At 34.0% G+C, this 19,965-nt stretch overlaps 1 protein-coding gene across 1 annotated transcript in view; it reads right to left on the reverse strand.

Moving 5' to 3' along the window:
* Positions 1–17,717, reverse strand: part of LOC130452750 (max dimerization protein 1-like) — a 333,631-nt gene extending 315,914 nt beyond the window's left edge. Inside the window, exons 1-3 of the mRNA XM_056792169.1 lie at positions 15,727–17,717; positions 15,523–15,616; positions 2,936–2,965 (exon numbers count right to left, since the gene is read on the reverse strand). Of these exons, the coding sequence (XP_056648147.1) occupies positions 2,936–2,965; positions 15,523–15,616; positions 15,727–15,784 (182 nt within the window). The 5' untranslated portion in view covers positions 15,785–17,717. The remainder of the gene's footprint in view (positions 1–2,935; positions 2,966–15,522; positions 15,617–15,726) is intronic.
* Positions 17,718–19,965: the final 2,248 nt, after the last annotated feature.

Here is a 19,965-nt window from a genome sequence, read left to right on the forward strand (position 1 = left end):
TGAATATTGAAGTCATAGAAGAAGTAGGTTCAATATTGATTGTAAAAGTGCCACGTTCAAAAATTAACAAGGAATGAAGTTTTGTCATTAGAAGTATTGTTGAATTGAATATATACCGTAAATACACGAAATTACGTTCCAGAAAAGTGCACTGTCCAAGCTGTTGCTTGTTAAAAGCCCGTATGAAATTGCAAAATTTCTGAATTTTGAGAATCTTGAGTTATACACAAGTCACTGCTTCAGGAAATCATCCGCAACACTGCAGCAGATGTACTAGAGCTGAAACGATACGGCGGATGGAAATCGTCGACGGTAGTGGAAGGATACGTAGAGCAACAAACTCAATGTTGCAAGACAAATATTTCAAGCTAAAGATGATGACAATGCACAGATACCAACTACTAGTACATTTAGAGAAGTCGCAAATCAAGAAATCGAATCAAAAAATAATTCACTGAGAAATATTAATATTGAAAATTGCAAAAATTGTTCATTTACTTTCATTATTAATAGTACAAATAATGATAAAGTTAAATTATTCCTAGTTACTAGTTCTTAACTTTCTCAATGTTAACCGATAATATTTTGCTCTTAAAATACGCTTTTTATTTTTCTACACCTAAATAAAACATTTTTCCATAAACGTAGAAAAAATATTGTATGCAACTGGTGCAAAAAGTGTTTATCGTACTCGACGTGAGAAACTCAGACTAGTTAGCTGCCGAGACACGTTCTATTTCATTTTTGATGTTTACGTCCCGAAAATCAGCTTCTGTTTGTATCACATGTTAAAAATACAGCGTCAAATTTTTAATCACTACGTTTAACAAACTGTATACTTTATCTAGTCCTGAAAAAAGTATATAGAATTCCGAACGAAAAACTAATATATCGGGGTACTTAGAATACTAATTCGCACGACAAAAATAGAAAATTATACTAGTTTCGTATTCTTAGTAACCCCGGTAAGAAAGTGACGTCAAAAAGCACGCGTGTTCAGTCAAAACAACTGGTTGATTTCAAAGAAGCCGTCCCATTATTTGCATTAATTTTTTAATCAATTGACCAAATTCACTTACAATCTGTTTCTATGTAATTGTAGGTCAAAACAGAAAAACGACTTTTTCTAGTTTCCTTCCAAATTGTCTAGTTTATGCAATAACCTATCGGTATCACAAAACGTGTATGGAAAAGTGGTTTAAATATCGAAATTAATGAATTTAGAGGTTAGTTCAAACAGTTAACATAGAGGATATTACATTATTAAATTGAAAATTGAAGAAGCTCAAATATGATATTAAATGTAGGGGACATTTCTTAAATAAAACTTCTAATTCATATAAAATATATCTACGTCAGATAATAAGTTCTAACACTAGGTTTTTGGTTTGGTTATTGTACTTTCCACTGGTCACTTCAATTTCTTCTCTAGCCGAAAGGTCTTGAATGTAATTTATAAATAAATAAAATCAAAATTGTTTCTGCGATAGTAATAATTAAATTACTCATTTCGTTATATAAGTATTGGTAAATATTGTAATAAATATTGTAGATTTTAGAATAAAGTTTTACAAATTAATTACGTGGAATGAAATCAAGTCATCTCTAACAGTGCATATCATTGTATAAATCCATTAAATCTCATTTAACTTACAAAACAATGAAATATATTGGTTAAGCAATGGAAATTAACTCGACTAAAAGTGAGAACTTCTTGTATATACGAGGATGGTACCAGAAGTACCTGGCCCAACAAAGAAAACGCATTTTGGAAAATTATATATTTATTTTTCAACGTAATCTTCTTTTAGCTCTGTACACTTTTCCCAGCGATGTTCAATAAGTTCGATACCATTTTTATAACATCGCCTCTTAATTGTTGGAAAATTTTCTACCATTAAGCCATTTTCTCAAATATGGCAACAGAAAATAATCAGAGAGGGCTAAATCTGGTTAATAGGGTGCATAAAGTAGCAATTCAAACTTTGATTGCTTAATTTTGGTCATCGCAATAACGGATGTGTGAGCTGGTGCACTGTCTTGATGAATTAACACTTTCTTCTAAATCAAATACGGCCGTTTTTGCTTGATTTCTTCGCTTAAACGTTGCAATAAGTTCGCATAATCCTCGCCATCGATAGTTAGTCAATGAAAATTATCCCACGCGTATCCCAAAAAACTGACGCCATGACCTTGCCTTTTGGCTCATGTTTCATCCATGGTTATAAAACGGCGCAAAAATTTGTCTTTATTTCTGTGAATCATTGCCAAATACACGATGGAAATATCTTCACGACGCCTTTTTTGTTCCATTGTGAGCCAACGCAGCGCGTTTATTGTTCACACTTTCTCATGTCCAAATTTTCAGTTAATATGCGATGTAACGCACTTTTTGAAATGCCTACTATGTCTGCTAGTTCACGCACTTTCAGTCGACGATCATCCAGTACCGCTTTGTGGAATTTTCTTCAACTTTTGTGAAGTCGTCACCTCATTTGGTCAACCAACACGATGCTGGTCTTCGCAGGTCGTTCGACCTCGTTTAAACTCTGCTATCCAATATTTCACTGTTGTTAACAATTAAGCAGTCTAACCTAGAGTAGAATATAGTTCAGCTTTTATATTGGTTGGGCTACGGTCTTTCAAATAAAAGTATTTTATCACATAACGATGATCAATTTTTTCACAAATGTTTACAAATTCACTAAAAACGTTTACTATTGATGGCTGCCAAACAAATACTAAACAACATGGCGTCTTCAATCTTCAAACATGCTGAATAGATTGTGTACTTTCTACAGTGGTATTTTTTAAGCAACTTCCTCCACCTCTAGGTCAGCCGAGGTACTTCTGGGGCCATCTTCGTATATAGCGATAAAACAGTGTTTACATTTTAGTAAATTACAATGAAAAAGAATTAAGACATTAAACTCACCTATTTTTTTCCAGTTCGTTATGCGATGTCCTGTAAAAGAAAAATAAATAAATCTCAAATACGAAGCAAATAAAAAAAGTCTTCACGAGACAGTCAGTAATCAGTAAATATTAACAAAAACCTTGTTTCCATGAAAAAATAGAAAATAAAAATATTAATAAATTCATTCAATTTCTTCAATTTCCTAGACCTTTTTTGTTATGTTCATGTTTCTAAATCGTCTCTATTGATTTAAAATTAGTTTTATATAAAGACAGGTGAAAATTTAACGTTTCGACTAATGTCGAAATATTTTGATAAAGACTGAAAGTAGTTAAAACCTCAAATTTTCACCGATCTCTAGAAGAAACTAATTTTAAATCAGTAGAGACCTAAAATCGAGAAGATTTAGAAACAATTTCATTTATTAATTAATTTTGTCCTCATTATTTCTTGACAATTCTCATAATAATTGGTTTATTCAATCAAACATGACCTCAAATGACATGAATTCACATCCAATGAATCCAATATACGTCTATTGTCATTTGATGCTGATCTATGTCATTTGCTGGTGATCTATGTCATTTGCTGGTGATCTATGTCATTTGATGTTAATCTATGATGTCTATTGACGGCGATTGATGGCAATTCACGTCAATTCATATGATTAATAAGATCATATATTGATTATTTTAATTAATTCTCTCTAATAATCGCCAAAGTTTCTTTCGTTTTGATACATCTACAGCTATACAAGAATTGAATGCAAAAAACCTGAGCTGGTTACATGCTTTTTATGGGAATATATCGCTGCTACAGATAGACGTACAGCTAGTATTAGCTTTTTTTGTAAAAACATTGAAGTACCATAGCATTCATTAAATATATTGTAATATACAAGGGAAAAATCAGGAATTTCGCGTTAAATGAGATAACTTTCTACATAAAAATTGAAATGTCACATATCAACTTCTTCTTCTCTTCTGTTGTGGTCTGCTTTTAAAGTCAATATTTTTATTCTTGGGACGAATACCATAGGAAATGTTTAGTTAGTGATTGATTTGTTAGTTTATCGGATGCAATCTGTAAATTAATTCATTTGTTTTCTTATTGTCACTGTAACACTGAATATGTACGAAAAGGGTATACAGAAACTATATCGCGGCACCGGTACGGCTGTTGGGGCAAATGAAGGATTCGTATTCTGTCAGTACCTAGCGGACTTTGACTTTTGATATCTCAGCTTCTAATAAGAGTATAAAAAAATTTTAAACGCCTACCTTTTTACTACGAGATTTGAAAAAATATGTAAATAAAATGTTTTCCGCGTCCATTATAATATTCACGTTTTTTTCTATTCATTTGCTAACATAAAGAAAAGGAATAGTGCAGAAAGTTTAAACTGCACACCAGAAGATGTTGTTGAATCGGCAACTGCAGCGACTTTGAATTTCCTCCCTGAAAAATCCAGGGAACAATATTTAAAGGACTTTAATTCTTTCAGTGGTGTACTAACAAAGGCTTAAATAGCTTCACAGAAAGAGTCTTACTAACTTACTTTGAATCTAAATCCAAAATGTGGAAGTCTCCAACACTTTGGTCGACTTATTCAAAACTGAAAGGCACTCTAATGGTAAATAACGACGTAAACATCAGTAAATACTCGAAACTTATTGCATATTTGAAAAATAAATCAGTTGACTATAGACGTAGATACAATTTTGTATGAAACTCGTGAGTGAAGTAGCTTTTTTTCACTGCTAAGCGAGTGTGATCAAACCGTTCTAGTCGTGAAAAAAAGTATTACTTTACTCACTAGTTGCATAAATTATTAAAAATTTGGTTCATTGTCTATTAAACTAAAACTTTCACTTTGTCAATTACAACTAACCAATCTCAAAATTGTTAATGTTAAGCTGTTATTGCAAGTTTTGTGGTCTTCCAGATTATTTTACATCATTAATATACTATACGCTGTTACAACTTTACGGAGAAGCTCACTTAAATAAGTTCTTGAACCGGGGCGGCGATCAGGAAACTTCTCATTAAAAATACCTTCTACTGAATGAATATTTCGTGTAGATTCACCAAGTATTGCCGTAATTTGTTACCTGATGCACCTACCATTTAGCTTCCTGAAGCATTTCAATAGTCGGCTTAAAATAGTTTATCAAATCATTAAATTCACAAAAATATAAAATCAATAAAAGTTCTTGAATGGGTAAACGTTCGATCAGCAACACTGAAATTATTAAACGGTTTTTATAATCCATACTTGATTCAATATTCTACAAAAAAATTATATAAATTTTCCCCCGTGGATTAATTAAAGACCAACAGTAGTTTGCAAGAATTTCTGGTTTCCATTTTCTTTGATGACACTTTTCAATTGTTAAGCTACCTTTATGAAAATGCTCTCACTTGAAGAATGTACAAAATGTACTTTCAAAGACATACTACTTCAATTTATATGCATTGAGGCTTTTTTTGATGACGTCAGACTATTGAGAAGATCTGTAGTTGCCGGATCTTTAATTGATTTTTTGTCATCACACTTTCTTTTATTGTAGCGTCATTCAAAGAAAAAAAGTTTGTTTCTAAAAGTTGAAACCAGTTTTATCTTTGTCCATGGCTTTTACAAAATTTTTGTTAGCCCTAATTTGACGCGCAAAGGTGGTATTATAATCTTTTCGGGGTTAACTAGAGGTTCATTCTTCACATTTTTTTGCCCAGGAGCGCAAACATTTCTTGCTTTTACATACATTTCTTTCTCGGCTCTTTCAGCAACAGTATTTTGTATAACCAGTTTGTAGTCCTAAAACCAAAGCAGCAGCTTTCAAACCCACACAAATTAACCATTGGTTTTTGCTATATTCTATCTTCTCCAACACTAGTTTTGTAATGTCGTCTGTTTCTTTCAAATAAGCTGCGCAACCTAAAGGTAGTGATGGCTATTTATTTCCGTTATAGAGCAGCAGTACAGTCTTTAGACTTGGCTTTGGGGAATCAATTAAGAGTCTCCTATTTTTATAACCCAGTTTCAACATCAAACCCTCAATGTCATTTCAGTACACTGAGTCGTCCTCTTTAGGAAACAAATCAACATATAAACTGTAACGTTTAGTCCCGTCTTAAGATTCCACCGTTTCAGTCTTAAACTTAACACTTTAGTTGTTTCTTTGAGCAAATCCAAATCTCTTAGGAGATCATTAGGTTCCAATTTGTTAATCAAGTGCGGTGCTTGAGGACTGACATGAGCTGTAAATTCTGTTCAAATTTGAACTGGAGAAGGCACAGGAGTTTCATCCGAATGAATGTTCCAGAAGACACCTCCGCGTATTTTACCGTATGCTTCGATTTCCTCGAGAAGCCTTTGATATTTGGTCAAGCAAAATTAACAGTGGGTTGTGTGATTAATAGATTCGTGTCATATCACTGGTTTAGCAAAAGACATTGCAGAATATTGTCTATTAAAGCAACTGGTCGAATATCTTCAATCACATATTCGTTCCTATCTGTTGAAAATAAGTCTTTATCTTCATAATTTTTATTTTTCTTATTTCCCAATATTGACATTAAGAAGTATAAACATTTATCAACATTTTTAAACCTTATAATGAAGGTTATTAGTCTAAATAATTACAATTAGTATTAATTATTTGTCGCAAAATTAAGTTGACTTTTCTTTGAACTGAAAATGTGTTTCAAGAGGAATTTGCTTAAATAAAAGATAAAACTGAAGCAAGATTGAGAATTTGCTATAACTACTGCTTCTAAGGGCTTCAAATTTTAAGGATGAAATATTTTTTGTCAAGATTTGAATAAAGAGTTTAACCAGTGAATGTTCGTAATATTGGAAAATTCACCAATATTGGACGCCCAGTTATGAAATTGCTGCAAAAACTTCTAAACAGCTTTTTCATTAATATATAACAGACTTGCAACTGAAGATCTTTTATAACTTAACGGATTTGTAGGTCCATGCATATTCCTACTGTAATACTTGTTAATATTGTTTATGTTTATTGGATCTACCAGCAACAATAATTGATGTTAATTTTATCTGGACTATATTCGTTATAATGTTGCTCACATACCCTGCTGTTCTACAGACAAAGGAAACGAGTATTTGGTAAATCCACCTTGTAAATTCAATAATAAACTGATGAATTTCACGTCATTGTACAATTGGACGGATGTAAATTAGTCACAACGGTAATCCCTTTACCTGCCTTTCGAAAAGTGTCATTACTAATAACATGTAAACTCATCAGAGGCGTTTCCTTGACTACCTTCATGTATCTATAGATACGAACGAATATATGTCTTCTTGAAAAGTTAAAAGAATGTCAAAATGAAGCATACGTAGAAATACAAAGTTTGAATACTGTTACCTAACTATTTAGGTACTATAAAATAAATGTTTATTTCATTTTAGTACACATTTAATCGTAGTTTATTTGTGCACAAAACACAGTGGACTATCACATTTAGGACGGTAGATTTAGAATAATTGTACCAAAATCTGCAGGAAAATTTGAATAACATAGTTCGAAAACGATCATGGAGCAAACACGATGAACCAGTACAAACTACATTGAAAGCTGAAAAACAACAAAAAAAGCTCATGCTGTCAGTTGGCGGGATTCCAAAGGTGTTGTGGTGCTTCAAATGAACCAAATGATCAGTTCTGATGTTTACTGTCAACAATTAATGAAAATGTATGATACTCTCGAAGAAAAACGGTCAGAATTGTCGAATCGGAAAGGTTTAGTGTTCCATTATGATAATCCAAGGCCTTACACATCTCGTGGGAAACTATTGGAGCTTGGCCGGAAAGTGATGCCACATCCCCCATACCGCCCTGATCTGGCACTACCTGATTACCATTTATTTCGAAGATTGCAGAATTATTTGAATGGTTAAACTTTCAAAAGTGACGATGACCTCTACGCACCTGATTGTTTTCTGGTAAGAACCTAACCAAAACTACTGTTTGTTAAAAAAGTGTTTTATTTTATACTACAAAATCGAAATTACTTCACCGCTAACCCATTATGTGTTTGTTATTACTAATCTCTTTTCTTCAAATCAAAAAGAAAGAACTTTATTCCTGAAAGAAATAAGACGTTTTACCAATATTGTGTTTTAAGTGAAAACCTCTCCTCTGACTAAATTTTGATTGCTATTTGCGGAATATTTTTTTTTTTTTTGGATGTTTGTTTATTCTGAAACAAGTTCTATTTTTAACTTGATAATAGTTATTAAATTCAAATTCAATTCTCTAGCTTGCCTTTTTGTCGTCTCTAGACCTTTAAAAAAAATGTTTCTTCTTGCTCTGCAAATCAGACCTCCACAGTTTTTATTACCTCTTCGTTGGAAGAAAATTTACAGCTTTTTGAACTTTTTTTTCAATTGAGGAAAGAGATGATAGTCGGACGGAGCCAAATCTGGTGAATAAAGGGGGTATTCTAGTAATTCAAACCGTAAATCACGAATTTTTTGCATGTCAACATGAGATTTGTGTGCCTTTGGATAGCTTTCACCGCCTTTTCTCTTAAATTTTTTCCCGTAGAGTGGTCAGTAATGTCGAATAGTAAACTCCAGTTATTGTTCGACCTTTATCCAAAAAATCAATCATCATTACTCCATGGCAATCCCAAAAAACTAAAGCAAGAACTTATCCAGTAGATTTTTGGACACGAAACTTCTTAGTACTTGGAGAACCAAAATGTCGCCATTTCATCGATTGTTCCTTTGTTTCTGGATCGAAGAAATGTACCCAAGTCTCATTGTTAGTAACAATTCGGTTTAAGAAGTCTACATCGTATTCTAATCGAGCAAAGATCGAACGCGATGCTTCTACCCTTGTACGCTTTTGGTTAACATTCAAACATTTGGGGATCCATTTTGCAGCACTTTTTCTCATGTCCAAATTCATCACCAATGGTATTAAGCATTCTTCGTGAATCTGCTTACCTCTTAACCCTTGTAAATACAGGTACTTGATGATGGTTCGATACTCCAATTTTTCGATTTTTACAATTTCGGTGGACATCTTTTTTCTTTTAATTAATTGCGTAACTCTGGTTCACTTTTTTGACGTCAAACTTTACACTGACACTTCTAATAAGTTATTGTTCTGGTCTAGATCTAGGCTAACTAGATATCAATACATCCTCGTAATGTCTTATGCTTTTGTTTCTTGTTTAATCTTCTTTCTTGTTATTTTCCTGGAAAAGTTCTTTTTCGCGCATGATGAAATGTAATTGCCGCACTGATTCTTCCATTCACCTCTGCTTCTTGATTTCTATCGCTTAGTACGTCAACGCTTAAAAAGTAGAAAGTCTTCACTTCGTCCAATTGTATTTCATGTATTTTGCTTGCTTCATGCTATATACCTACTTCCAAGTTAATCAATTTTGCTTCAATTCCTCTTTAGTTTTAATACCAAATTTTCAACAAAACACATCCAGAGAATCCAACTATTTCCATGTTTCTGTATACTATTTGTATATGTTCCATTTTTGTTTTCACTTTTATATTGTTTTTGTTTCGGCCCTTCTCTTGATAATGGCGTCGAGAATTTTCAAAATTCTTCCAACGTTTTCCGAGTCAATCCCAAGATACGGTAACTTCAAACTTCATAAGCAATTGTCGAGTTATGGGAGTAATCCCATGTGATGGGAACAATAAATGGAATTTTTTTTCATAAATTGCTTTCTTAACATGTCTAGAATACGGTAGTGAAGTTATTTTTGAAAATTCGAGGTCGTTTTAAAGATACAGCAGGTAGAAGAAAGAGCTGTTCGGGGCGCTGAGTTGGCAGTTGGCATATATACATTTATACAAGATTAGACAAGTTTCTACAGGCTTAAACAGAAATTTTTATAGTTATAGGAAGGAATACTCTATGGACAGAATAGAACGTTTTTTTCGTATAAGCCAATCAGCCGGAATCGTGGAGGAAGTGCGAGCTCATTTTTTCGAGGCGGGGGTGTTCAGAACTCAAGTTCTACACAATATTTTTAACTTATTTATATTTATACTATCGAAATACATGTTAATGAATGATAATAAACTTAAGGCCCCATCTATTTACTGGTCGTAGAAAAAAAATCCTAAAAACTCCCTAAAAAACAGGCCGACACATGGGATGACACCCTTATACATCGGAGACAGCTGTAAAGAAGGAGAAGAACTACTCGGATTAGATCTTTTTTTGCCGAAGAAGATAGAAAAGGGTTTACCCGAAGCACACACACTCTTATTAGGATGTCCAGACAAGAGACTATAACCAACAGGTTAACAAAAAGATAGAACTCAGGGTAGAGAAAGGAGTCTACGCGCGAAACAGCGACGCGAACCAGGATGACAGGGAGTGATGGAATGTCCTTTTTCGCATCCATACATGGATCTATCCGAGTGTGGATGCTTGGAGGGAGGGAATTTCTCACGCACGCTCGTGTGTGTATGTCCATTTGACTCAATCATTTTTTATTTTGTTTTAGGCTCCCAAATATTTTTTAAATATGCATTTCTTCCATTCCTAAAGACGTATTACGATTTCTCTAAGATACTCTCCTGGAATTTAGCACGAAAACACGATTTCAGTGTAGTATTTTGTCAATTTTTTTAAAATAAAATCTGTCGGATTTTGTCTTCCATCAATATTCGATGTATGAATTGCCCTTTATTTCTTAAATTTCGTAACATTTCTGATATAATATTGACGTAGCCCGCTGCTTTACCCCTTTTTCATCATTTTCTAGTTATATAAACATTCATATTGTGTAGGTTCGAACTAATATAGTAAAAAGTTCTTAATTATAGTTGTCTATTTTCTCACAAATTATTACATAAAAATGGACGCCCTTACGATCGTACTCACATATTTTCACTGTGCCTAAGGGAATGTTCGTCCCTTTTTATTACTCTCTGCATTTACAAAAAGTCTTGAAATGGTACTTTGAGAAACATATATGAAATTTAGACGATGCAATAAGCTATCTAATTTATTTATAAACTTTGTAGCTTCTGGTGAAAGTCGTACATTTTATATGAGAGTATAAAAAAGAAACTTTTCCGTTTCTTTCAATAGTATAAAACATAAATAGTAAAAATGAGTTTATTTGTTTGATATTACTTCGAGATTTACATAAAAATGGATCTTAAAATATCTTGTATGCTTGTTCGTCAATTCAAAAATGAATTTAAAAAAAAATCAATTTTGTGTTTTGAGTTTAAATTAAAAAAAAAATAAAGCATTATCCTACCCAGCATTGCTAGAATTAGCTAAATATACTGTTGATTCCATAATTGTTAAGAGTGACTAATGTAAAACGATTTTATAGGCCAATCAAATTGTGAGTTTAGTACCAAAAAGTTATTTTTAATAGTTATTGAATTTTTTAGTACCACCAAAAAGATAAAAATTCAGTATTAATAAAAAATTAGATAATAGTAAGTGGGTTCTAACAACAACGGATAAAACTTAGCACACTGTTTACACCAACATCAAAATTACACTGTCTGACGCGCGTTTCGATAACCAAGTTATCGTCTTCAGAGACTGAAGTTGGGAAAGAAGTTTACCTTTCAAAATAATACCCTTCAACAAATTTCTCATCTATATTATCGCGGGAAGGTCGAAACGATGTCTTACAAATCAAAAATAATAGTTTTCGTTATTTGTTCACTTTATACGATTTAACAAGTTAAAACTTGCAAGCACCGGCTGATTTGTTTATTATACTTCAATTATGAATTATTTCCCTAGATGTTTAGGATTGTAGATTAGACGCAGTTAGCACTGTGAGACGCAAGAACGAGCTGTACTTTAAACTTTTTGGAACAAAACATTTTTTTGTAAAGTTCGTAAACGAATCGTTTGCATTCTCGCAAATTCAGACTTGTAAGTTTTAAAATGGGTAAAATTGAGGAACTATCGGTTGAATCGCATGTCTTCATAGTCTAGGCTCGACGTCCCTTGGAAAATTGTATCACCACGAGCTTTGGCAATAAAAACGTTCAGGGCGGCCTCAAAAAACCACAACCGTTGAAGACAAAGTATAGTATTGATCAGTAAATTTGATCGACGACTCACGGACACAGAGATAGCAGCAAATATCGATGAATCTACGGAACTGTCTTTGAGTACTTCTAGAATGAAAAGGAAATTGAGCAAAGCTGCTTTTTTGGGAAGGTTGACAGTCAAATAATAAAATTAAGAGGTTGCAGTGGACTAAAGAACATAGAAATTAGATGAATGAAGCGTCGAGATATATGGACGGATGTTATATCCATGTATAATCTCGACTGTAAAACACATGGTTATCGGGTTATTTGAAGGAAGGGAGACTGGAGACCTGGTAAAAATTCATCTTTCAGCATGACAACGATCTCAAGCATTCCTCGAAGCCGCGCGAAGATATTTTGAAAGAATCGGAAAGAAAAAATGTTCTGAAAATTATGATTTGTGGCCGTCACAGTGGCCCGATCTCAACCCGTTGAGTTGGTGTGGGATGTGGATCATAAGGAACCAAATAGACGACGATTATTTATTGTTAAAGTTGTGCACCGAAATAATTTAAGCAAAAATTCAATTTTATAACCATAACTCTGTAGTTTTTCTTTGATATATAAATATCAAAATCGATCAAGTTGTTTTGATTTATTGAGTGTCAAGTAAACTATAAGGTGGGCAAAAACTATTGACCGGTAGTGTAGATTTTTATTGACGTAATTTTGTTTAATCACCTCCATTGCAAACTGAGAATAATAGATATTCAAATACTATGCCAGTGGTCGCTAAACAGTCGATCGCGAGCCACCGGGTTGGCTGGGAGCGCTGCAGCCGGTAAGTCATTGCCGGAGTTACAAGTTTTTGTTTCGCAGACTGTTATTGTCACGCGTGTAGCTAGAGTGAGGTTATGTCTGTGCCGTATGTAATCAATTCACGTGTACACGTTTAAGTTTTTTCCTTGTTTGTTTTTACTATGGATAGTTCAAGCAAAAAGCCGGAAACTTATCACTATCATGGCCATGCAGAGTGCGAAACCGATTACTTTTTTACGCAAGTTAGAGATAAATGTCTGTGTCTACTTTGTAATGTGAGTAATGTTGAGCGTCATGTCAAGACAGTTCACTGTGGAATTGAAAAAGAAATCGCTGAATTAAGCTCTGAGAAGAGAGAAAGAAGGTGATGCAGTTAAAATATCACCTAAATGCATAGCAGTCAATTTTTAAAACACTAGACAAGAACAAGACAGCTACTGAGGTGTTATTCCGAGTTTCCAATGTCATCGCTCAACATATGAAACTGTACGAAGATGGTGAGTTCATTAAAATTGCATTTTCAGAAGCTGCAGATACATTATTTGATGACTTCAAAAACCAAGCTGAGATCATGTCTGCTATTAAATCTGTTTAGCTTTCTGCTAATGCAGTGATGCGAAGAGTTGAAGCTATGAGTTCTGATTCAGTTTCACAGCTTAAAACTGATTTTGATCGTTGTAATTATCTTTCCTTGATGAATCAACCGATATAGTTGATACAGCTCAGTTTTTGTAAGAATGGTATTTGAAGATTTTGAAACAAAAGAAGATCTGGTAAAGGTTGTGCCGCTTACTGGGCATTAAGTGGAAATTATACATGTTTTGCATTTAAAAAGCTCATTGAATCTGAAAACATTCCTGTGAAAAAGTTGGTGGCCCTAGCTACGGATGGAGCTGATACAATGGTTGCCGTGGAAAAAGGATTTATTGCCTTGTGTCGTAGACAGTGACAAACCAAAATTTTTGTCTTACCATTGCATCATACCTCAGCAGTCACTGTGTGGAAAGTTCTCAAGTATGAACAATGTCATTGAAAACAGTTGTCAAAATAGTAAAAAAAAGACGACTTTTCAGAGAACTAATTGAAGAGTTCGAATGCCAGTATGGTGATCTGTTGCTTCATACAGAAGTTCGTTGGCTTATTAGAGGCAGAGTTAGTTATGCAACGATGCTACCTGCACTGGTGAACTTCTTGAATGATCGGAGTGAGCATCTCACCGAACTGGAAGATCCCACATGGCTACAAGATTTTTCCTTTCTTACTGATATAACTGAAAAGTTGAATGGCTTAAGCTTGTAGCTTCAAGGTAAAGATAAGAACATCCTTGGAATGATTTCAGATGTAACATCATTTTGAAAAAAGCTCGAGCCGTTCCAGAAAATATAACACATGAATATAAGCACTTTCCTAGTCTAAAGCGGATCGTTGACAAACAAAATCCTCCAATAACCAAAAATACGTGGAAATTCTTTCGGACTTAAGATAAGAATTTGATCAACGATTCCAAGATTTAAAAAGCATATTGATTGGGGCACAGTTCGTCAACTCTCCCTTTGTAGAGATCGATGAAGAAGATTTTTCAGCTTGTGTTGTAAAACATTTTGGTGGAGATCAGGCTGCCGTTGAAATAGAAGTTGTTGATTTTCAGAATGACTTGTATCTAAAGTCCTTCTCTACCACTGAAAATGTCTGGCCTCTGGTCACAAATGAAAAGTATCCAATTGTGGTTCAAGTTGCATTGAGATTGAAAGCTATGTTCAGTTCTACATACTTGTGTGAAGCATCTTTTCCAAGTATGAAATTCATAAAAAACAAATATAGAAACAGACTGATTGATGAACATTTGGACAACTGCATCAGAATGACGGCTACAATATAATCTCCAAAGTTTAAGAAAATAATTGTTGGCCAAAAAAAGTTCCACTCCTCTCGTTGAAATGAACATTTAAACTTTTTTTTACACTTCATATATATTATTTTGATTAATACTAGAAATAAATGTTCGTTTGTAATAAATTAGTTTAAGTTCCATTTTGTGTACTTTTTTTGCCCAGTATTTTTAGGTTTATAAATACTAGGATGGATCACTAACTCAAAAGTTTGGCGACCACTGTACTATGCACTAGTTTTTCATAATGGTGAACGGTGCTAAAATAAATAGTAGTCTATTGAAGGTTAACCAGACTTAAGGTGAACAGAAAAACGATTCTCTTACAAAACATTTATTTCTCTCAAATAAATACAGCAATTAAAAAAGATGTCCACGCAATCTAATCTAATAATATGATTCATCTTGCATAAATTTCATAATCAGCAATGAATCTTTCATAGATTAACATTAATGATATAATGAATATTAATTTTGAAATGAACGTGACCTTAAAGGTCGTTCACTATTGAGTGCATACCTAGAATCAGAAGGAAGCATATAGATACCACCAATTATTATGGATTTTATAAATTACGTAATTATATTTAATAGATGTTGTTGCACTTCAAATTTAATTTCACTTTGTTGTTCAAACATACCAAAGCGAAGAGCAAAGTTTTATTTATTCAGAATTAATTACAAGTTGCATATATTTAAAAGACAAATTTGCATAGCAAAAATATGGTTGACCACTTAACAAACAAATGAAAAATTAGTTTCGAATGTCATAACGGAAGGTATGTATCAAACAAACCGTGAACTGTCAACTGGATAGTATTTAGAGAGAACAAAGGAACGCAAGTTACGTAGTGAATTACATTCACATTCGCAAACTCACCTGTTTCCCTGAGATTTTTTCGTTTTTGGCCGTTTGATAACACTTCTGAGATCATCTGGAAAACGCAAGGTTGAAGCATACCCGTGTTCTGCTTCTACAACAAAATAAACAGCTACACTATAATTCGATCGAAAACAGCTGATTCTTTATATAAAAATAGAGCGTGTAGATTGTTAGTTCCGAAGTTTTTACGTTTTTACCTACCCCTTTCTCGTCTAGCAATATATTCAGCAGCTTCTAGAAGAGTTTCAATGGAGTTCATATTATTAAATAATTAGATATACTACGATAAATCCGTTATCTCTCGACCGAATAAAACAGTAGCAATTTAGCACCACACACAAGTTCACCTTCTCCGCGTCGAATACAAACTGACGGTATATTGTTGGCACTCACCACTCGATTTATCGATATCGCGCGCGCGGTTGCTGCCTCTAAGTTGTTCGCTTCTTGGTTTTATCGCGCTCCGCGAATTTTACGTCGATGTTGCCAATTCGAAATTGTAAACTTCCTCTTTTCACTTGTAAAATGCTTAAATTTTGATATTTAATTATTGTATCAAGATATACTCAAGAATTTAAGTCCCTAGGATTTACCATATATGCAATATGGACAGTTCCTATAAGTGGAAACTGTTTCGACTAAGGAAGACAGAATGGCAACGATTTCTCTATCCCACGAGGTTCAAGCTCAGTTCTGCGCATCCTAAAGCATGCGCAGTATAGATAGTGTCTCAAACGAGAGAGAAAATGAATATTGTCACACCGTAACGTAGGGACATGTTTCCTGATTGTCCATATATGGAACTACCTTCAAATAATTCAAGATCAGACCGGAAGTCGACGTCAATTTGATTATAACAAAAATCATTGCCGTGATCCATCTAAATATAAGCGATCTGTGTTTATTGACGAAAATCGCATGTCAATAGATGGCGTCTCATGCAAGATCTTCTACTAGCAACATTATCGGTTCGGTGCCATTTTTATTACGTGTACAGTCCCTGACCAAATTATTAGACGCACTGTATTTTTTTCTTAAGAGTTTTTATGCAGTAATTGTATATTTAAACTACAATAATATTAATTTTTATTTCGAAGATTTGTTGTAGACTACCTATTTGTATTTATTTTCAACATATGGCAACACTGTGTTCACAATGTGATACATGAACGTAAACAAGTACGAACCTGTATTAGTCGCAATCGGAATCTCGTCAGGTACATGCGTGTTTCTGTGGCTTTATGGACTGCGATTGTTTGTTTAACAGTTTAATACTACTCAGTTATTTCTTTATTTTATTTGTAGTGTTAAACAAAAATAATTGGACTTTATCAATTATAGGTAGAAAAGGAGATCTTTCACCACGTAAAAAAGCTGAAATGAAGGCCCTTGTGAATGAGAAAACATTTATAAACCGCAAAATTTCACGAAGATTGAAGGTTTCTGAAGTTATTGTACGACGCATAAAAAAGAAAATTGAGTCAGGAGAGGAATTAAGTCCAAAAAGAAAGAAAAGATGCTGTAGAAAACCAAATTTCTTTCCAGAGATGTTTGAAGAAAATTTTTCTAGAAAACAGATTTGCTACCACAAAAATGCTAAAATCACAACTTCAGGATGCTAGCGTAAAAGCTTCTGAACGCACTGTTCGAAGAAAATTGAAAGAGCTAGATTTTAAGGCCTGTCGCCCCGCCAAGAAACCCAAGTTTAGAGCTGCAATGAAAGCAAAGCACCTGAAGTGGGGCAAACAATGGAAAGACAAAGAAGTGAACTTCTGGATATCGGTAAGATATTGTAATTTAATCAAAAATTTACACATTCATATCATTTTCAGGTAAATAAAGCAAAAAAACATGAAAGTTTGTATATTTTTTTCTATTTTTGACAGATCTGCTTCAGTGACGAAAGCACATTCGAAATTTTGCAGGATAAAGCTCTGTAGGTGCGTCGTCGCTGTGGAAAAAAGTTCCTGACTGTGTCGTTCCAACGGTTCAACATCCCACCAAAGTGATGATTTGGTCAGTCATCAACGGCAAGGGCACTGGACGTCTGTACGTCGTAAAAGGAATAATGAGGCAAGATCAGTACAAAGAAGTATTACAAAATCACTTGATTCGGCAGCTCAGAGAATGGTTTCCAAATGGAAACCATTCACTTTCATGAAACATGGAACTCCCTGCCACACTGCTCGGTCTGTCAAAGCTTTTTTGGCAGAAGAAAATATCCCTCTGTTGTATTGTCCGGGTAATAGTCCCGATATGAATCCGATTGAAAATGTGTGGGAGCTAATGAAAAGAAAAGTAGCTAAAAATGTGATTACCACCAAAACCCAGCTTTTAGAAAAGATTATTCATGTGTGGGAATCATCATTCTCGAATACAGGAGACAGTACATTGATAGCATGTCGCGCAGAATTAAAGCTTTGATAGGGGCTAAAGGTGGCTCAGCTAAATATTGACTTTTACTTAATTAAATTAAATTAATTGGTCATTTATTAGAAAATATAAAAATAAAAAAGCAATGCAATTTAAAACAATAAAACGGTACAATATCACTCGGTAATTAATATTTTACATGAAATCTTGCAGTGCGTCTAATAATTTGGCCAAGGACTGAAAGTTGCAATTTTAAAGAGAAATGAGTTTCTAATCGATGATATTACGTTTCATTTTCCTGACGAGTTTTTCAAATGTTTTTTCATCTATTCTCAACTAATTTTTGTATGTTTTCTCGTCTAATTCTATAGCTAAACTCAGGTTTTTTCTTATCCTATCTAGCCAAGGCTTGGCCTACCATCCCCAGGGCTGTTCTCTTTCCATCAGACTCCAAAAGAAAGGCAACAGCAGATATCATTATTACCAGTGATGTACTGACCATTTTTTCTTGTTTTCTTTACCTTTAAATTATCCACAAAATATTGAATAAAGTTTGAGGTTAGGAAATTGTTTACTGTTACTTTTGAAATTTTAATTACTAGCAACCATGACGTAATTGCAACAGACTTGCATAATATCAAACGACGTGCAATATTCCTCTATGTAATATTTTGATCTTGCAAGGAATTGCATGCAATTTCTTGCATCATGTCAACGGGCCTTTAAAAGTAAACTGCTGTCAAAAAATACGAAAATAGTCATAATACAACCAGTTTTATTGTATAAAGCTGAGGTGTGGACACTAACAAAATACACCCAAAAGAAGTCAATAACATTTGATAATAAAATATTAAGGAGGATATCTAGACCAGTTTTCGAAGGAGAATTTTGAAAACCAGAGAACTCAGGGAACGGGTACAGACGACCAGATATTGTGGCAGTGATAAGAAGTAGAAGAATTAGGTGGATGGGTCATGTAAAAAGAAGAGATGAAGAGACAATAATAAGAAGAGTATGAAGAGGTCAACCAGAAAGGAGGCACCCACTGGGAAGACCAAGAGTAAGATGGAATGACCAAGTGGGTGAATATGTAAGGAGACTTGGTGGAGAAGTAGATATGGCTGAGTATAGAAAATTATGGAGGCAACATTTAGTAATAACAGTATGTAGCAGGCGTACTTAAAATTTATCATTTCAGTTCTGTCAAGTTAGCGAGCCAATTCTAGCCGTACTTTGCCATGAAATTCTCAATTATTTTTCAAAATAATGTTGTGGCTCACTAATTTGAGAGCGGGCCACCCCTATAATAGGCTCATTTTTTCAATAACTAAAAAAACCATTTCTACGTATGATATATTGATAAGAAACTGGTTTTCCCCGTTATACCCCAAATACCAACAAACCCCAAGTGCGACAATGGTATTTTTTCCCGATTTACCCCTGATGTCAACGAACCCCGAGGTCGGCAATGGTATTGTCGTGAACGGCAAATCAAGTGGCAATTATCTTCGTGCTTTATTACACTTATTGTTTAAAGAGAACTAATATTCCAGGGGGTGCCTCGCTACATTGATAGTTAGCTGGCCACTCCCCGGAATATTGCTTCCTTTTGTACGAATATTCAAACTGAAATCATAGATAATTGCCGCTTCAATAGCCATACAAGAAAATACGGACCCCGATGTTGGGGCACAGTAGCATACGGTGAGAAACGGGTAGAAGGCATTAGGTTTTTTTGGGCATGCTTATCAACTTGGTGTGCTACCTCCTGCTGAGTTGTTTTTCTTCGTGCGGAAATGCATTTTCAATATTCGAATGATTGCCGATTCCGAGCAACCAGCAAATATCGAAGTATGAAACCCAAAAATGCTTCTTACGATAGGTAACAGATGCAAATAAAAAACCCAAGGAAGTATTTTATGAAACAGCCCTTTTAATGCCACCCCTGTTCAAGTACTCGTGAATAATCTAAAAATAAATTTTCATTATATGAAAAATTTTCAGTTCCATATCGCTTTTTTCACATTAATTATCCAAAAAAATAGTTGAAACTAATTACGTAGATAA

The sequence above is a fragment of the Diorhabda sublineata genome, chromosome 2 (assembly GCF_026230105.1).
Source record: "Diorhabda sublineata isolate icDioSubl1.1 chromosome 2, icDioSubl1.1, whole genome shotgun sequence".
In the NCBI taxonomy this organism is placed as follows: domain Eukaryota; kingdom Metazoa; phylum Arthropoda; class Insecta; order Coleoptera; family Chrysomelidae; genus Diorhabda; species Diorhabda sublineata.